Consider the following 18,805-nt stretch of genomic DNA (forward strand, 5'->3'; position numbering starts at 1 on the left):
CGATTCCCGGCTGGGTCACTGTCTGTGCGGAGTCTGCACGTTCTTCCCGTGTCTGTGTGGGTTTCCTCCGGGTGCTCCGGTTTTCTCTCACTAGTCCCGAAAGACCTGCTGTTAGTTGAATCGGGCATACTGAATTCTCCCTCCGTATACCCGAACAGGCGTTGGAATGTGGCGACTAGAGGCTTTGCACAGTAACTTCATTGCACTGTAAGCCTACTTGTAACAATAAAGATTATTTTTTTTAAAAAATGTTTCCAATTAAGTGGTAATTCAGCATGACCAATCCACCTAGACTGCACATCTTTGGGTTGTGTGGGTGAGAAGCTTGTAAACATGGGAGAATGTGCAAACTCCACACAGTCAGTGATCCGGGGCCGGGATTGAACCCGGGTCCTCAATGCAGCGTGTTCCTATGTTCCTATATATACCTCAGCACCAACAAATTCTTCCAGGAGGTTTGGTGGGTGAGGGAGGAAGCTGCCAAAATATCCAATCAGTCGAGACTGGGACATGTAGACAAGCCCTTTAATGTATGGGGAAGCTTGGAAGGCCCCAAAACTATCTCATCCCAGTTGAGGTGCCGAGGGGGGCAGGAAATCGCATTCATTTGGGGGTGGGGGTGGGGATGGGGATATCAAACCCACAGCGGGTGCTGAAAGTGCAGTCTGGAACACTATGTGCCTCCCTTCCAGCCCTCTCATCGGCGTTAGGGTGGCAGTACCTCAATATTCTTGTGGCTGTCCTGAGCCATTCTTAAAGTAATTGATTGTGTTTGGATTACTTCCTTCAACTGAGGGAAAATATCTCTTTGTGGTAGACAAGGGATTTCCTTTTCCTCTGAACTTTACTTCTGACAGGGCCAGGAAATGCTCAAAAGGGATAAAGAAGGAAACTTCCGCCTGTGATATCAGCAGGGTGTGCATTATCAATATTAAACATTTTACGGAGCAATTTCAGATGGCATGGAACTTTAGGCCCATTTCCGTAGCTTTGACAGTTTGTCAAGCAATGTTAGAGGTGTGCTCAGTGGAAGAATTAACCTGAGAGATTCCCAGGAATAGTGCCTACAGTCAGAACTTTGATGCCATACTAGGCAAATTGACAAGCGAGTGGGCTGGATTTGAACATATGACATAGGTGGATCAATACAGCTGTAACCTGAAAAAAATAATGGGCTGATTTGTTGATGAAAAAGAACTACAAGCATCCATGCCTACAGTCAATAATTTAATGCCTTAAATCATTGAATCATGTTATTGCATTCAATTTCAGAATACATTGAAAACTCCTCACCTCCAATCCGTTGCAGAAATATCCATATTTAACTGCAATGCTTGTTACATTTGCAGGTGGTGTCGCATTGGCCTCTCCGATAATGATAAAACATTAAATGAAGAAAACATGATCTGTAACTGTGTAGTGAGGCAGCATAAATGTGCACACACAAACTACTGGGAGATTCAGTAATATCCAACATTAAAATGTTGACCGTAGGCATCAATGCTTGTAATTCTTCATCAACAATTCAGCTCATTATTTGTTTCACACCTTTGGATACTGTGAAGCTGCTGTACATCAAATTGGGACAGTTGACTTATTTTTGCTTCATCTATGTTAATACTAATCTGCATGAATTTGCATAAGTGAAATAATAGTTTTAACTGTTTTGAATAATTTGTGTTTAAAAGGCTGCATAGGATAACTGATTTACTGATTTTAATTTAACTGCAAGATTGGTGCAGTTTTTTATATTTAAATTTAATATTTAAAATCTGCAACTAAACGTTTTGCATTTAAATCAATTTTCCATAGCCTGTTGGCAGACGTCAAAGGTAAAACTGAGAGAAAGAGTCACCTGGTGATCTTGAGTAAACAGATTTAGCAGCAGAAATGTTGGTAACTAGTTCCCAGAATCTAACCGTATATGAAATCAGTTTGACAATTGCTGGTAGAATCCTAGCACAGTGGAGAAAACACAGTGGTATTGATTTTGCCATTTGTTTGAAATTACTATTGCAACATTGATAGAAACAGATATTGTTGTGATGCCACAATAATATGCATGCACTGATTTTGGTGCAGTAGCACAATGATTTATTAAACACACATTCTAATCACTGGCACATAGGTATTCTAATTCTAAGTGATAGAAATATCAATCTTGTCATGCCTTTACATCGGCGTGAAACGTGATTTGGGCCTCTAGTAGGATTTTCCACTCCTGTCGCCAATCCCGCCTAACTATAATGGGTGCAGAAAATCCCCGCAGTAGATTTGATTTTAACTACCAATCCAGCAGGACACCAATGTCAAGAGTATTGAGGCACCTCAAGAATGCAAAATGCATTGTGGAGAAAAACCCAATTCTATTTCACTTCCTGTAACCAATTTGAAATGCTTGGCTCTGTAGCTGTATGTCTGACATGAAATGTACATTGTAAATATCAAGAGTATTGAGGCAGCTCAATTTTATTGCACTTTCTGTAATATTCAAGTTGAAATGTTTTGTAATTAACTTTTTTAAATTTTATGAATAAAGTATATCTTTGAAAAAAGTTCTAGCAGAAACTAAGGAAGTGTGCAGTTAAAATGGAGCCAGGATTTGCTCACTTTTTTGCAATCTGATCAAGCTGACAGCATTTTTAAACTGCAGGCGGAAAAGATATTTACAAGACTGAAGCGCTCTCTTTAAATAAGCAGATCAGGGCCAGGATTGTCCAGCTCCCCAGTCGCATGTAACTCAGCAGCATGTCTTTCGTTGGCCTCTTGTCAATGGGATTTCCCATTGAAGCCACCCAACACTACCGGGAAACCCATGGGCAGGGTGCACTGCTGGTGGGAAAAGTAAATCGCAAAGGCTGGAGAATTCTGGCCCAGGTTTCAGTTGCATTACAAGGGCCTGATTTGCCATTTTAACCTGAGACTTCATCACCATATAAAATCAACAGCCTCCGATAGAAGAATAAATTGTACATTTGTTTTAACTTCTGCTCCTTCTGGCCCTTTTCTACTCCAGGCATTTCCTGCTACCCCCCACCCCCCCTTCCCCCCAACCAGGATTCCTTTCTCACAGCACTTAATGTATGTTGGGGTCCATATCCTTGGATATCCAGTGGCAGCTTCCTGCCACCAATTGTAACAGCTGGGTGACAAATGAAACTTTAATCCTGGTATCATTGTCACTATATTTTCCAGTGCTGTACTGTGTTGGGATGATATTTTTCTTCCTTTACGTTATACTAACACTTGTAGATTCTTACTGTTAACTACAATTCTCTCGTTAAAAGTTATAAACTTTTTCTGGCTGTTGGACTTTTTTTTTGGTACATTAAAAATCAAACAATTCCTGAAAACAAGTGTGGAACAGGACGAAAATAGAGAGAAAACCAGACTAATGAATGGCAGAAGGGACTCAATCAAATGAAACATGAATGAGGAAAAATGGAGGAGGAAAGAAACCTAAAGATGGAAGAGTGACAAAAGTGGAATTAAGTATGTTAAAATGAAGAAAAGAAAGGAATATATTGCAAAAGAAAGAGCAAAGAAACATTGAGCTGAAATTTTATTTTAGCTGAGAAAAGAGGAAGAAAAGGAAAGATAGAAATATTAAGGGTGGCATAGCTCTGCAGGAAAAAAGGATGCAACGTGTTTCTTGAATATGTAAGATCCCTTTATGTATGTGTAGACTAAACATTCACTGTGTGAAAAATGTCCAAAAGAGAGACTGTTCAAAAATCCATTGTTTGAACAACAATGAAATAAAACTAAGCGAAAATAAATTGTTTTGATTCTGAACTGGCAAAGAATACAGTGTCTGATAAAAAGCTAATTGAGTAACGATACATTACAAATAATTGAACGTTAAATGTTTGAATATTGACTTGTAAGGTACATTTTACAGGATGATTCATTTGAACATTCGTTTGCAACAATGACAACATCAGCTAGTGGTAACAACTTGTATGAAGCCCTTAGAATGGGAGCAGGATCAAGCTTCTTTGAAAATTTGCAGTCTCAGCTGAAGCAAAGAGAAGGAGAAATTGTACAGTTGCAGGTGGGTGACAGTGAAGTGGCTAATGCATGAAGACATCTATAAAGTGGTTAGTATACCATTGCCTACAAATTTGCAACATTTTGACTGAGCTCTGTAGTAACAATTATGCTGACTTTCACTGCAATGTTGAAATGTTTTTGCCCTTGGAGTGTATGCCTGACATGGAATGAATATTATAAACATCAAGAAAATTAAAATTGTACAGAGGCACCTAGGAGTGGAACATACTGTATGGAGACAAGTCAATTTTTATGGCAGTTTTTGTAATTTTCAAGTAGTAATGTTTTGTAGTATATTTTTACAAATTGAATGAATGAAGTATATTTTTTGGGGGAGGGGGGAGAATATCAAAATAAATGTGTAGTTCCCATCAGCGACACTCAGCTGCACCTTGCTCAATCCTGCTTTTTAAAAATCTCCAGGGCAAACATTTTGTCTTTGAGTCTAACAACAAAAACAGAAAATGCTGGACAATTTCAGCAGTCTGACAGCATCTGTGGAGAGAGAATGAAGCTAACGCTTTGAGTCTGGGTGACTCATAAGTCATTCAGACATAGGGCAGCACGGTGGCGCAGTGGAAGCACTGCAGTCTCACGGCGCCGAGGTCCCTGGTTCGATCCCGGCTCTGGGTCACTGTCCGTGTGGAGTTTGCACATTCTCCCCGTGTTTGTGTGGGTTTCGTCCCCACAACCCAAAGATGTGCAAGGTAGGTGGATTGAACATGCTAAATTGCCCCTTAATTGTAAAAAATTAATTGGGTACTCTAAATTTATTAAAAAAGTCATTCAGACATTTATGTCAAGAGGAGCTCCTCAGTGCAGTAAGGCACAACAACATTGGCAGTGCCCCTACCAGCTGACAGTGCCAACTGGGCATCTTGGCAATACCTGGCTGGCACCCAGGTGCCAAGCTAGCAGTGCCAGAATGCTCCAGCAGGGTCAGGGTACCACCTTGCTCAAAGGGCATGCACCTGGGAGACCCTCATAAGTGCCGTTCTGTCTGGTCCCCATTTGTGGAGACCAGCACTGAAAGACGCTTGACCGAAGTCTCCGAGGCGAAGGAGATTGATCCCATGCCTCGAATAACTCCGGAATCTGCACATTAAAGTGAGACTAGCTGTCTCACTCTAATAGGCAGATTTGCTAAAAGATGATCCCACCCACAATGGGTGGGATTTACATCTCAACATCTCGAGATTGCATTTGATTTTGCGAGGCGTTGTGAGCTGGATAGATCCCGAGAGCGGGGTCTCCTGGCTTCTATCGGGCATGCTGCACCCCAGCGATCTGCTTTTTGGGCGCAGCGTGGCTGTTTCAATCACGCCCGTTAATTCTGTTTCTCTCTACAGACGCTGCCATTGCTGTTAGTATTTCAAACATTTTCTGTTATTATTCAAGAATTTATGTTACCACATCTTCCAAGTGGAAAGTATGTGGCTGAAGCTGCAAAAATGAGAGCAAGTTCTTGAACTAAGTATTTGGAAATTAAGTGAAAATCCCATGTTGAGCCCATACACATAGGGCGGAATTTAATGGAAACATTTCTAAGTTCATTTGTGGCTGGTTTTTCAGGGAGTTTCCCGTTAACCAGGGGCTGGTTTACCACACTGGGCTAAATAGCTGGCTTGTAATGCAGCAGTGCTGGTTCAATTCCCGTACCAACCACCCCAAACAGGCGTCGGAATGTGGCGACTAGGGGCTTTTCACAGTAACTTCATTGACGTCTACTTGTGACAATAAGCGATTATTATTATTATTAACACGGCCAGCAAGTTCCCCACCGCTATCAAACAACACTGAGTCACTTTTATGGGCCCTGGGGAGTTTCTCAGCATTTAGCTCACGCTTAGAATTTTTTCCATCACTGGGGAGTTGAACTCCGAGATCAGGCCGTCATTTTTAAAGGGTGCCCTGATCTCTAAGTGAGCTTGTGGGTCCCACCTTGGACAATGTCATCCCCACACACATGGGCACTACCCCACACTCTTCCCTCCCCCCCCCCCCCCCCCCCCCCCCCCCCCCCTTCCAGGACCCCCACCCGTCACACCTCCCCAACTACCTGGAGGTCCCTTCTCACCTGCCATGCACCCCCTCCCCCACCCTTCAAACTCCTCCCTGGGTATCGCAAGGGTATTGAGCTCTCATTTAAGTGCAACGTGGCCACAAAATCGTGCCCTTGTGTCTCTAATCTGTGCACAAGCTTGTGAGTTGTTATTTAGTTTGACTACATTTTTTGTCTTTTTCTTCTTTTCTTGAGTTTTAGCGCAATAATGAAAAAGGGCTTTGACCATTTTCCCCAAAAGTTTATCTTGGTTTTGTAGGTTACAGCTTTTTAAGTCCAATTGGTTCCTGTGTATTTTTGTTCCAAAATTACTCTTGAATGGACTCTGCATTTTCAATTGGTTTTAAAGACTGATTTGTTGGAGGATAAGCAAGAAACACACTCTTTAATCCTTTCTAATTAATTGCAAACCAGATTTTATAATTAAATGAATCTCTTCTGATTTTCATCATCCCAAGGAAGAATATTACAAATAAACAAAATCAAATTTCTTTAATCCTCTTTTGCAGCTTGAAATTGCTAATCTTGAAAAGACTCGAACTATCATGGCTGAAGAACTCGTCAAGTTAACTACACAGAATGATGAATTACTCGAAAAGCTGAATGAAATTCCCAAGTTACGTGTACAGCTTAAGGTACGTACTATTCATTTATTTGCAGTCTTTTTTCTTTTAAATGTTAACTTGCAGTTCCTATATGTTTTTTTTGCAAAAATGTTCTTTATTCCTAAAATATCTGAAAGAACATTACAAACATTTCAAAATGGACATCACCCAAAGTGCAGCAACATTCAGGCTCTCTACATAAATCATGTTGCACTCTGCAGTGCTTCAGTACAGTCAAAGAAACATTTAGGAGTTTGCACATTCTCCCCATATTTGTGTGGGTTTCGCCCCCACAACTCAAAAATGTGCAGGTGGATTGGCCACGCTAAATTGCCCCTTAATTGGAAAAAAATAATTGGGTACTCTAAATTTAAAAAAAACAAAACATTTCAGACATTTCAAAATGGTCATTACAAACGGTGCAAAGGTATTTAAGTTGTCTACATATATCAAGTTGCACTATGAAGTTCTTCTATACAATTCTGATACATGTAATATTCACTGTGTACATTCAATGTGAGTCATTCATCCTGAGGGGATTCTATAAAATTTCCCTCCCTTCAGTTCACTCTATCCAAAAGGTCTTCGATAGCGACCGTCCCCCATTTCACTTTGGCTGTGGCTGCCCCAAGCTTTAGTTCATCCACCAGCATGTAACCCTGGGCTTTGGAATGTGCCAGTCTGCAACACTTGGTTGGGCACTGGAAAACGAACAAGTTTCGGACAGACCAAGAGTGTCTTTCACCGAGTTGATGATCCTCCAGCAACAGTTGATGTTTACCTCAGTTTGCTTCCCAGGGAACAACCTATAGAGCACCGTGTCCTGGGTCACGGAGCTGGTCTCTTCCCACCACTGTCACCTTAAGGCAACGTGCAGAATGGAGTGATACTTCGGGCATGTAGGAAGGATCTGACGGGGAATGCCTTTCTCGCCACCAGCTAAGCTAGGTCTTGCTACTTATTTGAAAACTCTGGTGATGAGACATTCTACCAAATGACTTTGCCAGTCTGCTCAGGGAACCATCCGACAGGATCTACCATCTCCTTTTCCTGTAGAGCCTCTAGGATGTTACATGTAGTCCACTGCCTGATGGACTTGTGATCAAAGATGTTTCTCTGCATAAATTTCTCCATGAGGGACAGATGGTATGACACAGTCCAACTACTTAGAGCATTTGGGACAGCATGGCCAGACCCAGCCTTCGCATCTCTGGGGACAGATCAAACCTCAGCACTTAGTGACTTGGTGTTTGCATACTGAGAATCTATGCACAGCTTGATGCAGCCACACACACACATGTCACCATCAGGATTAGAACAATGTTGGGCATGTTTTTCCTCCCTTGTCTTGAGGTTTGTACATCACGTCCCTTCGAATGCAGTCCATCTTTGACCCCCAGATGAAGCGGAAAGTGGCTCAGGTGATCGCCACAGCGCAGTAGTGACGAATGGGTCAGACCGTCGCCATGGACAGCAACACTGAGAATGCCTGCTGACCAGGGTCTTACCTGCAATGGAGAGAGAATGTTGCTCCCACATCCCCAGTTTTTGGTTCATTATATTTATTCATTCCTTTCAGTTTCTAATGCATACCCTGGTCCCTTCAAATCATATCCACAGCACCTTTCGGCCATTTGACCTGATGGTGAAAGGGACAAGTGATCGATCAACCCAGTTCCCACAGAACATGACCTCGTTCTTGCCACGATTTACCTTGGAACCCAAGGCCAGTTCAAATTGGTTGCAGATGTTCATCAGTCTGCACCAACAGCAAATCCAAATAGAATACAGTTCCGTGCGCAGGCCTGCCTGCCCCAGTTCCCGTTAGCTCTGACCTACCCAAGCATCTTGCGATGGGAGGCCAGGAACCGAGGTGGGTTTGGGCCTGGCCTCGGACAGTGGTCCCAGCCCGGAGCATAGAATCATATAGTACAGAAGAGGCCCTTTGACCCATCAAGCCTGTACCGACAAAAAACGACACTAAATATACACTAATCCCATTTCACAGCACTTGGCCCATAGCCTTGAATATTATGACATTTCAAGTGCTCATCCAAGTACTTTTTAAAGATTGTGAGGTCCTCTGCCTCAACTACTTTCCCAGGCAGTGCATTCCAGATTCCCACCACCTTCATGGGAAATTTATTTTCCTCAAATACCCTCTAAAGCACCTGTCTTTCACCTTAAAATTATGCCCCATCATTATTGACCCTTCAACTAAGGGAACAGCCGCTTCATATCCACCCTGTCCATGCCCCTCATAATCCTTTACACCTCAATCAGGTCTTCTCTCAGCCTTCTTTTCTCCAAAGAAAACCACCCGAGCTTGTCCAGCCTTTCTTCCAGCTAAAATGCTATTAAGAGGATCCCGACCCCTGACCTCAAACAGGGGGAGAGTACCAGGCTGAGATACAAACCAGCTTCTGGGCATCATAGGAGTGGTACAGGAACTGTGTGTGTGTCTGTGTGCGCGTGGGGTGCGCGTGGGTGTGTCATGTCTGAGTGAGGTTCTGCCCACCATGCCACTGGAAGGTGGGTTAAAGATTCTTAGACGTTTAAGTGATGAGCAACAATAATATTCCATGTAGTGACATATCAAAATGTGACAACAGGCAATGTCCCCCAATGACTGGCGCCTAACTTCACCCATGCCCACACAGTGCCCCTACATCTCCTTAGTGTTTCAAATCCTCCCACTACATCTCGGTGTGTTCCCAGAATGCTCATCAGAGGTGGAGGTTGCCTGCTGCCTTCCATGTCTTGTTGCCAGAGAGTACTTGCGGATGGTAGTGGTGTTGTAGGGTCACTCTATTCTGCGCCGGTCTCAGGAAGGTGGGATTTAGATTGACTGACCATGCCCATGGTCTTCTGGATGGAAGGCCACAGGCTGTGCTTCAGCAGATCCTCCTTCCTCCAGACACTCATGGGCCTCTCGGTTACTCCATGAGGTGAAGGGGAAACACGAGTGAGCTCTAGAAGCCTCAACGTCATCTAGTACTGCCTGTCCTGGAGGCCCATCATTGTCTGCACCATGCAGTCCTCAGAGACTGAGCCATACTTCAAAGTTCTCCTGCTATGGATCTGACCTTGAACCCCAGACTTTCCACTGTGGATTCTACCTTTGTAGTGTTGGCCTGGGTGCCATGCATTGCCGGCACCATCTCCTGTGACAGAAGGCTTTGGGACTCCTCCACTGGGCCTTGCAGTCTCAGGAGTGTCATTGACATCCCCTCCTGGTATTCCCGGCTCTGCCTTTTGCATCTCCATCAGCTGAGGGACGAACATGTCCAGAGGTACAGCACCTGGCTGGGCCTCAGCTGATTCCCAGGATCCAGCGGACCCCCAATGGTCCAATTCCTGGAAAGTTCCTGCTTCCACCTGATTGTCATCAGAAGCTATGTGGTGCACACCAGATAGTGACCCAGAAGTCTGACTGCTGAGATTGCCTACCGAGGTGTGCATTTCTGAACTGGTGGATGGTGCCGGTGGCAGTTGTGATGCTTCTTTGCTGTCCTCTGAAATCTCTGCCGAGGGTCAGATGTTGATGATACTTCGCACATGCGTGAAGCTGGGGCTGTTTAGCACACTGGGCTCAATCGCTGGCTTTGAAAGCAGACCACGGCAGGCCAGCAGCACGGTTCAATTCCCGTACCAGCCTCCCCAAACAGGCGCCGGGATGTGGCGACTAGGGACATTTCACGGTAACTTGATTTGAAGCCTACTTGTGACAATAAGCGATTTTCATTTTCATTCAACAGCGTATAATCAGGGAGGGTCTCTGAAAAGGAGTTCCGGGGTGTAAGGAAGCTCTGCTCAGTGGCAGCATGTAGGAACGAGGTGACATTCCAAGGGGTGACTGCAAGGTGGCATGCAGAGAGGAGACAGGGACCACTTACCTTCCCTGGCAGGCAGAATGGAGTAGGTCATCATCTTGCGGCTCTGCACCCCCATCCTCTGGTGCAGGCCGCTGGCACTAACCAGTGCTGCAACCAGGCAGGATTCATTATCTCGCTGGAGGATCTGTTGCCAGCCCGAGAGTATATTGCTGCTCATCTCTCCTTAACAGCATCCAGCGTATGGGTGAGGGCCCCCTCCGTGAATTGAGGAGCAAGCTTCCTCGCTGCCATCCTCCTGGCTTGAATGAGGATAAAAGATCTGGAGCCGTTTGAATGCAGCGCCCCATTTGACTAAAGTGTCAGATGACACCCTCCCCGATGGGAAAATCAGATGCTACATGCCTCGGGCGTGGCTTTTTTCACTTGAAATTTTTTTTTAAAAATTCTAAGTGCCAAAAAATCGCTCCGCCGGGGCTGGCACTCGCACTGACATTTTGCACCAAGATTGACACTTTGCCATTTTTCTCGGAAAATTCCACCCTCGAATTGTAAAACTCCGAAGTTATGTTTTGTCCATAGTTAAGGAACATTGCCATGTCGCTTATAAAATGTATATTATTTTAAACTTGGGTTACAACTAGGATTCTGTTACACGTTGGCAGATTCTTACCTGGTCAGACAATTTTAAAATACTTCTGATATTTTTCAAAGTTATAAGTAATAAAATTCAGAATAAATAAATGTATTCGTATTGTAACAATGCCAGTTTCTGACCAAGCTAATATAATTTGCTTTCCAGGATATTGATCAGCGATACAACACCATCCTCCAGATGTATGGTGAAAAAGCAGAGGCAGCTGAGGAACTGCGACTGGATTTGGAAGATGTGAAAAACATGTACAAAACCCAAATAGACGAATTATTAAAACAGCGGCTAACCTGATGTGCTTTATTCCAGTAATCTTAGCATTAAAAATTTTTATCCAAGTTTCCCTTAATGTGAAATGCAATACTGCTGATAAATATTTGGCAAAAGGTGGAAATGTATGATTGTAAATATATATGGTATTCTTTAGTGCTTTTTGCTAATCATTTATTGTTGCCTTAGAGGAAAGGATGTACAGTATGATATATCTGTGTTGGAAAAATTACCAGTGGTGTAATTAGGAGTACATAATATGAAGGATTCAAGTGCAATATTATGAGTAAAGCTGACTTACAGTTGACCCATAACTTTCAGAAAAATACAGTTTCCGGGCAGAATTGTATTTCTGAATACAAGATAGCCCAATTTTGTTGGCAAACTCAATTGAGCAGGTTAGTAGCATTTAAGTTGCCCAGAACACTTTCTGCTAGAGAATGGAAATGCTTCTATAAATCAATTATCCTGACACTATTCCACTCTGGTAAATGCTTTCCAGAAGTAAATTGAAAAGGAATTTGGATTAAAGTATGTTGCATTTTATTCAATCTTCTAGTTGTTGTTAAACTGTAAATACAGAAGTATCAGAATTACTCAGTATGAGAATTTAAACAAAATGCAGTTTATAACAATAAAATATGCTGTCGTTCTGTTGCTCAGTGGCTAAAAGAAAAAAAACTGCATTTTAGTCTATTTTTGCTAATAGTTGCACTTATTTCAGCACACAATTTGAAAATTACATTTTAATCTGTGTAGAACAAGCACATCGTAATATTGATAGAGCAATCTTGGTGCTATATTCTGTGCATTGAAAGTAAATTAAAAATGCTTTAACATTTTCTATAACTTTAATCCATAATCTGTGCTATAATACTTTCCAACTATAAGTTTAAAATGTAAATAATATACTTTGTGTAACACTGATAGGGTTTGGGATAATAAAGTCTCTTAACTGATTTGCTGTCTTTTACTATGATATGGGCGAACTTTTGGTTTTTCAATTGGTGTAATACCTGAAAAAACATCAGCTACATTTCTTCAACCAGGCTGGAATCTAAAGAGGATAAATTTGTTCTTATTCATATAGTTTTAAAAATGGGAACAACATGAATTTATTGTCACAATGCATATTTACAAACCAGCAGGTAAACTGTTCCTGGTTACAGTGGCGGAGGTAATGTTTTCACCTATTTCTTAGTCTATTTATAAACAATATATCTTGGAAACTAATAGACAAATTTCAACAAAACTGGTACAGATAAGGAATGCCTCCCCCCAAAATGATTTGTTTTTGATAAAGGTGGATCAGGAGGCAGATCCTGGAGTTTTTTTAAAGGATGCATTACCATTGGGAGATGGGGTGCATTGATATTTTTTTAAAGCATATAGTGGGTTGTTTTATTTGAAATGTTGTTGATTGTTTTAGAATGTTGTGGATTGTTTCAGCTGCTGTAGTGCAATGTGTCACAGCTGTCAAAATATGAGAGCAGAGCTTTCAGAGCAGATTGTTGTATGCAGATTGGCTTGAAGCCTCTTCAGTGAACTGAAGCTCTTAATCAAAATATTCATTTTCTCAGCCTTGTAGTTTGAGTATTAACCTGGCAGGGAAAAGCTCTAAGCAAGAGCTACATAATTGTAAAAGCGCTGATTTAACACAGTGTGATCGAGGTGCTCTACTGAGTGCACTCATCACTTGTAGGTAGCTATTATTTTTTTTTAGAGCATCCAATTATTTTTTTCCAATTAAGGGGCAAATTAGCGTGGCCAAGCCACCTACCCTGCACATCTTTGGTACGAGACCCACTCAGAAACGGGAAAGTGTGCAAACTCCACACGGACAGGGGCCGGGATCAAACATGATCTTGGGCACCGTGAGGCAACAATGATAAACACTGCGCCACCGTGCCACCCGTATATAGCTGCTATTGATCTGGCTACTATGACAGAATGTTATGTAGGATAGTTGATTGCTGCATTTGTGTTTTTTGCCTTCTCATTCCCTTTGTTTAATGTCTATGCTCACATTGGTACCTACCGAAATCAAAACTGAGACCAAGTAAGAAAAACTAACAAAACCCATGCTCCACTCGACAGTGCCCAAGCACAGGAAAACGCAATTGCACTTGTGTCATCAAAGTCGATTGGCTCGAAAAGGTATTTGTTTTTACTGATTAATAAAGCATCAGTGTTCTGATCTGACTCTGGAATAGACAGATTTTTCTTCCACTTGAGGTATGTTTTGCAATAATAACGTGCTAAAAAACAAGTGTCTGAGCTTCGTCCTGCAAACATTTTCAGGTATTTCCAGTATTTGTTTATTATGGAGGAGCTAAATGATTGAATTGGGCAGTGGGATTATAAATGCACACAACTTGATATAATTTTTGATTTCAGTTCAACTGACTTCCATGCAAATATCAATGTTTGTTAATGTAGTATTTGCTTCTACTGTGACTCAATATTAGTATATTTCTAGTTTAGATTTTTGGTGACTAGGTAGCATTTTCTTGCTGCAGAAGTACAAATGTTGAATATATTTTAGTTTTAATTTAATAATCGGATATTAAATATTAATGTAGAGATATTTGGTCATTTCTCTTGTAATTTACAATATTCAACATTGAACTGTCACCAAATAGACTTCCATTTAAAAAAATAAATTTAGAGTAACTAATTCTTTTTTCATAATTAAGGGGCAATTTAGCGTGGCCAACTCACCTGCCAGGCACATCTTTTGGGTTGTGGGGGTGCGACCCACACAGACACAGGGAGAATGTGCAAACTCCACACGGACAGTGACCCGGGTCTTCAGCAGTGTGAGGCAGCAGTGCTGACCACTGCAACACTGTGCCGCCCACTACCAAATAGACTTTTGAAAGATATATAGCATCCCCAGTGTAGAATGACGCCACTTGGCCCATCGACTCTGCACCGTCTCTCTGAAAGTGAACCCTACCGAGGCCCACGCCCTCGCCCTGTCCCCATAACCACAACTAACCTATACATCTTTGGACTGTCGGAGAAAATTGGAGGAAACCGGAGGAAACCCACGGAGACATGGGGAGGACGTGCAAATTCCACACACAAAGTGACCCAAGACTGGAATTAAACCCGGATCCCTGGCTTTGCTTACATAGTAGAAAGATGTAGAAATTGCAGCATGCGTATTTTGAAAGTTAATTGGGATAATCATCCGATTACTGGAGGAGGTTTTTTTTCCCATGGATTCAAGTGATTTGGTTATTTATCTTTGCTGGTACGTTCAATTTAATTTGTTCAATATTTTGTGTTGGGACAATAAAATAGTTGCCTCCAACCATATCGTATGATTGTGCCACACAATTTCACTTATATGTTTTTATTATCAATGGTATTGAATAAATTGAATAACAAATGTTATTTACAATGTCCATCATTGTTTCTCAATGGTCTCTTTTAAAAAACACTTCCTCCGTTAACCTTTTCATGGCTGGGATTTTGCGCCCGTGGCGACATGGGCACAAAATCCCACAAGAGGCCAAAAGCAAGATTCTTTCCTCCAAGATTGTCTCCACCCCGAGCAATTGATGTAATAGTCGGGAACCTAATTTAAATACATTTAAATATCATTAACAGGCTAACCCCACAGAATCATCCCCCAATACGGAGTTCATGTTGGCAAGGTTTACAACTGGTTTTTAAAAATGTAATCAACTAGATAAGTATGGATTCCGGGATGGGAGTGGAGGCACTGTCCCTGGCAACTTGGCACTGTTCCCACCCCCCTTGCAGGGAATGGTTATGCTGTCTGGGGCGGGGGGGGGGTGTTACCCATACCCCTGGGCTGGGAGATGCCCGTGTGTTTTTTTTTTAACCTGAGAAACCTGACGAGCTGCATGATTTTCTCACCTGGGACAGAGCTCAAAAGGGAAAAAAAATGAATATTCCGCCCCTGGAGTTTCTTTCGCTCTCATTGTTATAGGATTCCGTTGTGTTCTTTTTTGGGTATCAGCGATATCGTGCCCACAGTTAGCTTAGGAGGCAGGGTGCCTCTCACTAGCGAGTCTGCAAGCATGCCCCATAATTGCGGGGCCAGGGCTGTTGCAAATTTCTTATAAGTCCTCCAGGAACCCATTGGGTTCTGGTGCCTTCTCCGCCTCCATGGAGCTGATACTCTCCGTGATCTCTCCCAGTCCTATTGGTGCTTCCAGGTGCCTCTGTCTATCATCCCCCACGACTGGCATGTCCAGTCCATCAAGGAACTGTTTCATCCCCACATCCCCATCGGGGGTTTCGGGGGTGGACAGCCCTCAGTAGAAGGTCACAAACACTCGGTTAACTCTTTGCTCGATTGCTAATCTGCCTCTGCAGTCCTTCACCTGCGCTATCTCCCTCGAGCCTGCCTACTTTCTCAGCTGGTGAGCCAGTAAGCGGTTAGCCTTTTCCCCGTGTTCATAGAAGGTCCCCGTGTGGTGGAGATGGTGCACTGCCTTTCTGGTGGATAGCAGGTTAATGTCCATCTCGGCTTTTTCCTCTCCACCAGAAGCTCTACGGTCGGGGCCTTGGAGTACTTTGTCAACCTCCAGAATGGAGTTGATCAGTTGTTGCCTGGCCATCCTCTCTTCCATATATCTTCATGCCTTGTCGGCTATAATCTCTCCCCTAATCAGTGCCTCCCAGAATGTGGAGGGTGAGACCTTCCCGTTCCTGTTATTTGGAATTACTTGCCTATGGCTTGTGATATTTTCTGGCAGAAGACCTTATCGGTCAGTAGGTCCGTGTCCAACCTCCACGTGGGACACAGTGTACTGGGCACGGCCAGTCTCCAACCTCACATTCATGTATTGGGGAGCATGATCGGAGATAACTATCGCAGAGTATTCTACTTTTATTATTCCTGGAAGCACCAGTTTCCCCACTACAAAGATGTCTATCCTCGAGTATGCTTTGTGGACCGGCGAAAAAAGTGAGAATTCCTTCTCAGGGTGTAGGAACCATCATGAGTCCACTGCCCCCACCTGCTCCATTAATGTTCCCAGTTCCCTGGTCATGCCCATTCATTCCCCGATCAGGGATTCGATCGGTCCGTCAGTGGGTCCTGTACGCATAACAAGTCTCCCCCCCCCCCCATGATCAGTCGGTGCGTGTCAATGTTGGGGATTTCCGGCATGGTATTTTTTATGAAGCTTGTGTCATCTGAATTGGGCGCGTACACATTTACCAGAACTTCCGGAGCCCTGTCTAGGACACTGCTGACCATGACGTACGTCCCCCTGAGTCCGTGACTGTCCTTGTCGCCATGAATTCTATGCTCTTACTAATCAATATGGCTACTCCCCTAGCCCTTGTCTCATAACATTGATAAGTCTGTCCCCAGCTCTTACTTACCCACAATTGGTCCTTCTCCCTTAGTCTTCCTGCAGGAAACACACCTATGTTGGCTTTCAGGCTTCTTAGGTGGGTGAAGACTCTGGATCTTTTCTCTGGGCCGTTACGTCTCCTGACATTGCAGGTGATAATCCTGTCCCCCGCTCCTGCTTTACTTACTTTAAAAAAATTAAAAAAAATTTTATTAAAGGTTTTCATAAAATATCAATAACAAAATGAAAAAGAAACCAAACAGGGTTAAGTACAAAACACAGTCCAGAAAAACAACCCTCCAAACCCATCCCTGTACATAAATAAATTAACATCAACACCCCGACTTGATACAACAAGTATATACACGCCCTCAGACCCTCCAGTGTAAATAACAAAAACAAAAAAAATAAAGTGACCCCCCCCTCCCCGAGTTGCTGCTGCCATTGACCAATGTCTACCGCTCTGCCAGGAAGTCTAAAACCGTTGCCACCGCCTAAAGAACCCTTGTACCGACCCTCTCAAGGCGAATTTCACCCTCTCCAATTTAATAAACCCTGCCATATCGTTGATCCAGGATTCCACGCTTGGGGGCCTCGCATCCTTCCACTGAAGAAGAATCCTTCGCCGGGCTACCAGGGACGCAAAGGCCAGAATTCCGGCCACTTTCGCCTCCTGCACTCCCGGCTCCTCTGCCACCCCAAATATTGCGAGCCCCCAGCCCGGCTTGACCCTGGATCCTACCACCCTCGACACCGTCCTCACTACGCCCTTTCAAAATTCCTCCAGCGCTGGGCATGCCCAGAACATATGGGTGTGGTTTGCTGGGCTACCTGAGCACCTAACACACCTGTCCTCACCCCCAAAAAACCGACTCATCCTTGTCCCAGTCATGTGTGCCCTGTGCAGCACCTTAAATTGTATGAGGCTGAGCCTCGCGCATGAAGAGGAAGAGTTCACCCTCCCCAGGGCATCTGCCCATGTCCCTTCCTCAATTTCCTCTCCCAACTCCTTCTCCCACTTACCTTTCACCTCCACCACCGAGGGCTCCTCCTCCTCCTGCATCATCTGGTAAGTTTCCGAGATCTTCCCCACTCCCACCCACCCACCCTCCCCGTGAGCACCCTGTCCTGTACTGTGTGTGGCCGTAGCCGCGGGAATTCCACCACCTGCCGTCTGGCAAACGCCCTTACCTGTAAGTACCTGAAGGTGTTCCCTGGGGGGGGAGCCCGTACTTCTCCTCCAGCTCACCCAGGCTCGCGAACTTCCCGTCCACAAACAGGTCCCCCAGCTTTCGTATCCCTGCCCTGTGCCACCCCGAAAACCCTCCACTTGTTCTTCCTGGGGCGAACCGGTGGTTCCCCCGTAATGGGGTCCGCGCCGAGGCCCCTGTGCCGCCTCCATTGCCCCCAAATTTTGAGGGCGGCAGCCACCACCACCGGGCTCGTGGTATACCGCCTTGGAGGGAGCGGCAGCGGCGCCGTTGCCAGCGCCCCCAGACTTGTACCCACACGAGACGCCATCTCCAGCCTCTTCCATGCAGCCCCCTCCCCCTCCATCACCCACTTGCGCACCATTGTCGCATTGGTGGACCAGTAGTATCCACAGAGGTTGGGCAGCGCCAGTCCCCCCCTATCTCTACTCCGCTCCAGGAACACCCTTCTCACCCTCGGAGTCCCTCGCGCCCACACAAACCCCATTATATACTCCTGTTAACCCGCCTGAAAAAAGTCTTCGGGATAAACACGGGGAGGCACTGGAACAGGAACAAAAACCTTGGGAGCACCGTCATTTTGATTGACTGCACCCTACCCGCCAAGGACAGTGGCAACGCGTCCCACCTCTTGAACTCCTCCATTTGCTCCACCAGCCTTGTAAAATTAAGCCTATGCAGGGCCCCCCATCTCCTGGCCACCTGGACTCCAAGATACCTGAAGTTCCTCTCCGCCTTTTTTAGTGGGAGCTCGCCAATCCCCCTCTCCTGGTCCCC

The 18,805-nt window shown here is 44.2% G+C and overlaps 1 protein-coding gene across 2 annotated transcripts in view; it reads left to right on the forward strand.

The window, feature by feature from the left end:
- Positions 1-12,434, forward strand: part of tmf1 (TATA element modulatory factor 1) — a 75,998-nt gene extending 63,564 nt beyond the window's left edge. For both annotated transcript variants that reach the window (XM_072472288.1, XM_072472289.1), the window contains exons 15-17: positions 3,902-4,054; positions 6,625-6,750; positions 11,356-12,434. In XM_072472288.1, coding sequence (XP_072328389.1) covers positions 3,902-4,054; positions 6,625-6,750; positions 11,356-11,499 — 423 coding nt within the window. In that variant the 3' untranslated portion in view covers positions 11,500-12,434. The remainder of the gene's footprint in view (positions 1-3,901; positions 4,055-6,624; positions 6,751-11,355) is intronic.
- The last annotated feature ends 6,371 nt before the right edge of the window (positions 12,435-18,805 follow it).

The sequence above is a fragment of the Scyliorhinus torazame genome, chromosome 13, assembly GCF_047496885.1.
Source record: "Scyliorhinus torazame isolate Kashiwa2021f chromosome 13, sScyTor2.1, whole genome shotgun sequence".
In the NCBI taxonomy this organism is placed as follows: domain Eukaryota; kingdom Metazoa; phylum Chordata; class Chondrichthyes; order Carcharhiniformes; family Scyliorhinidae; genus Scyliorhinus; species Scyliorhinus torazame.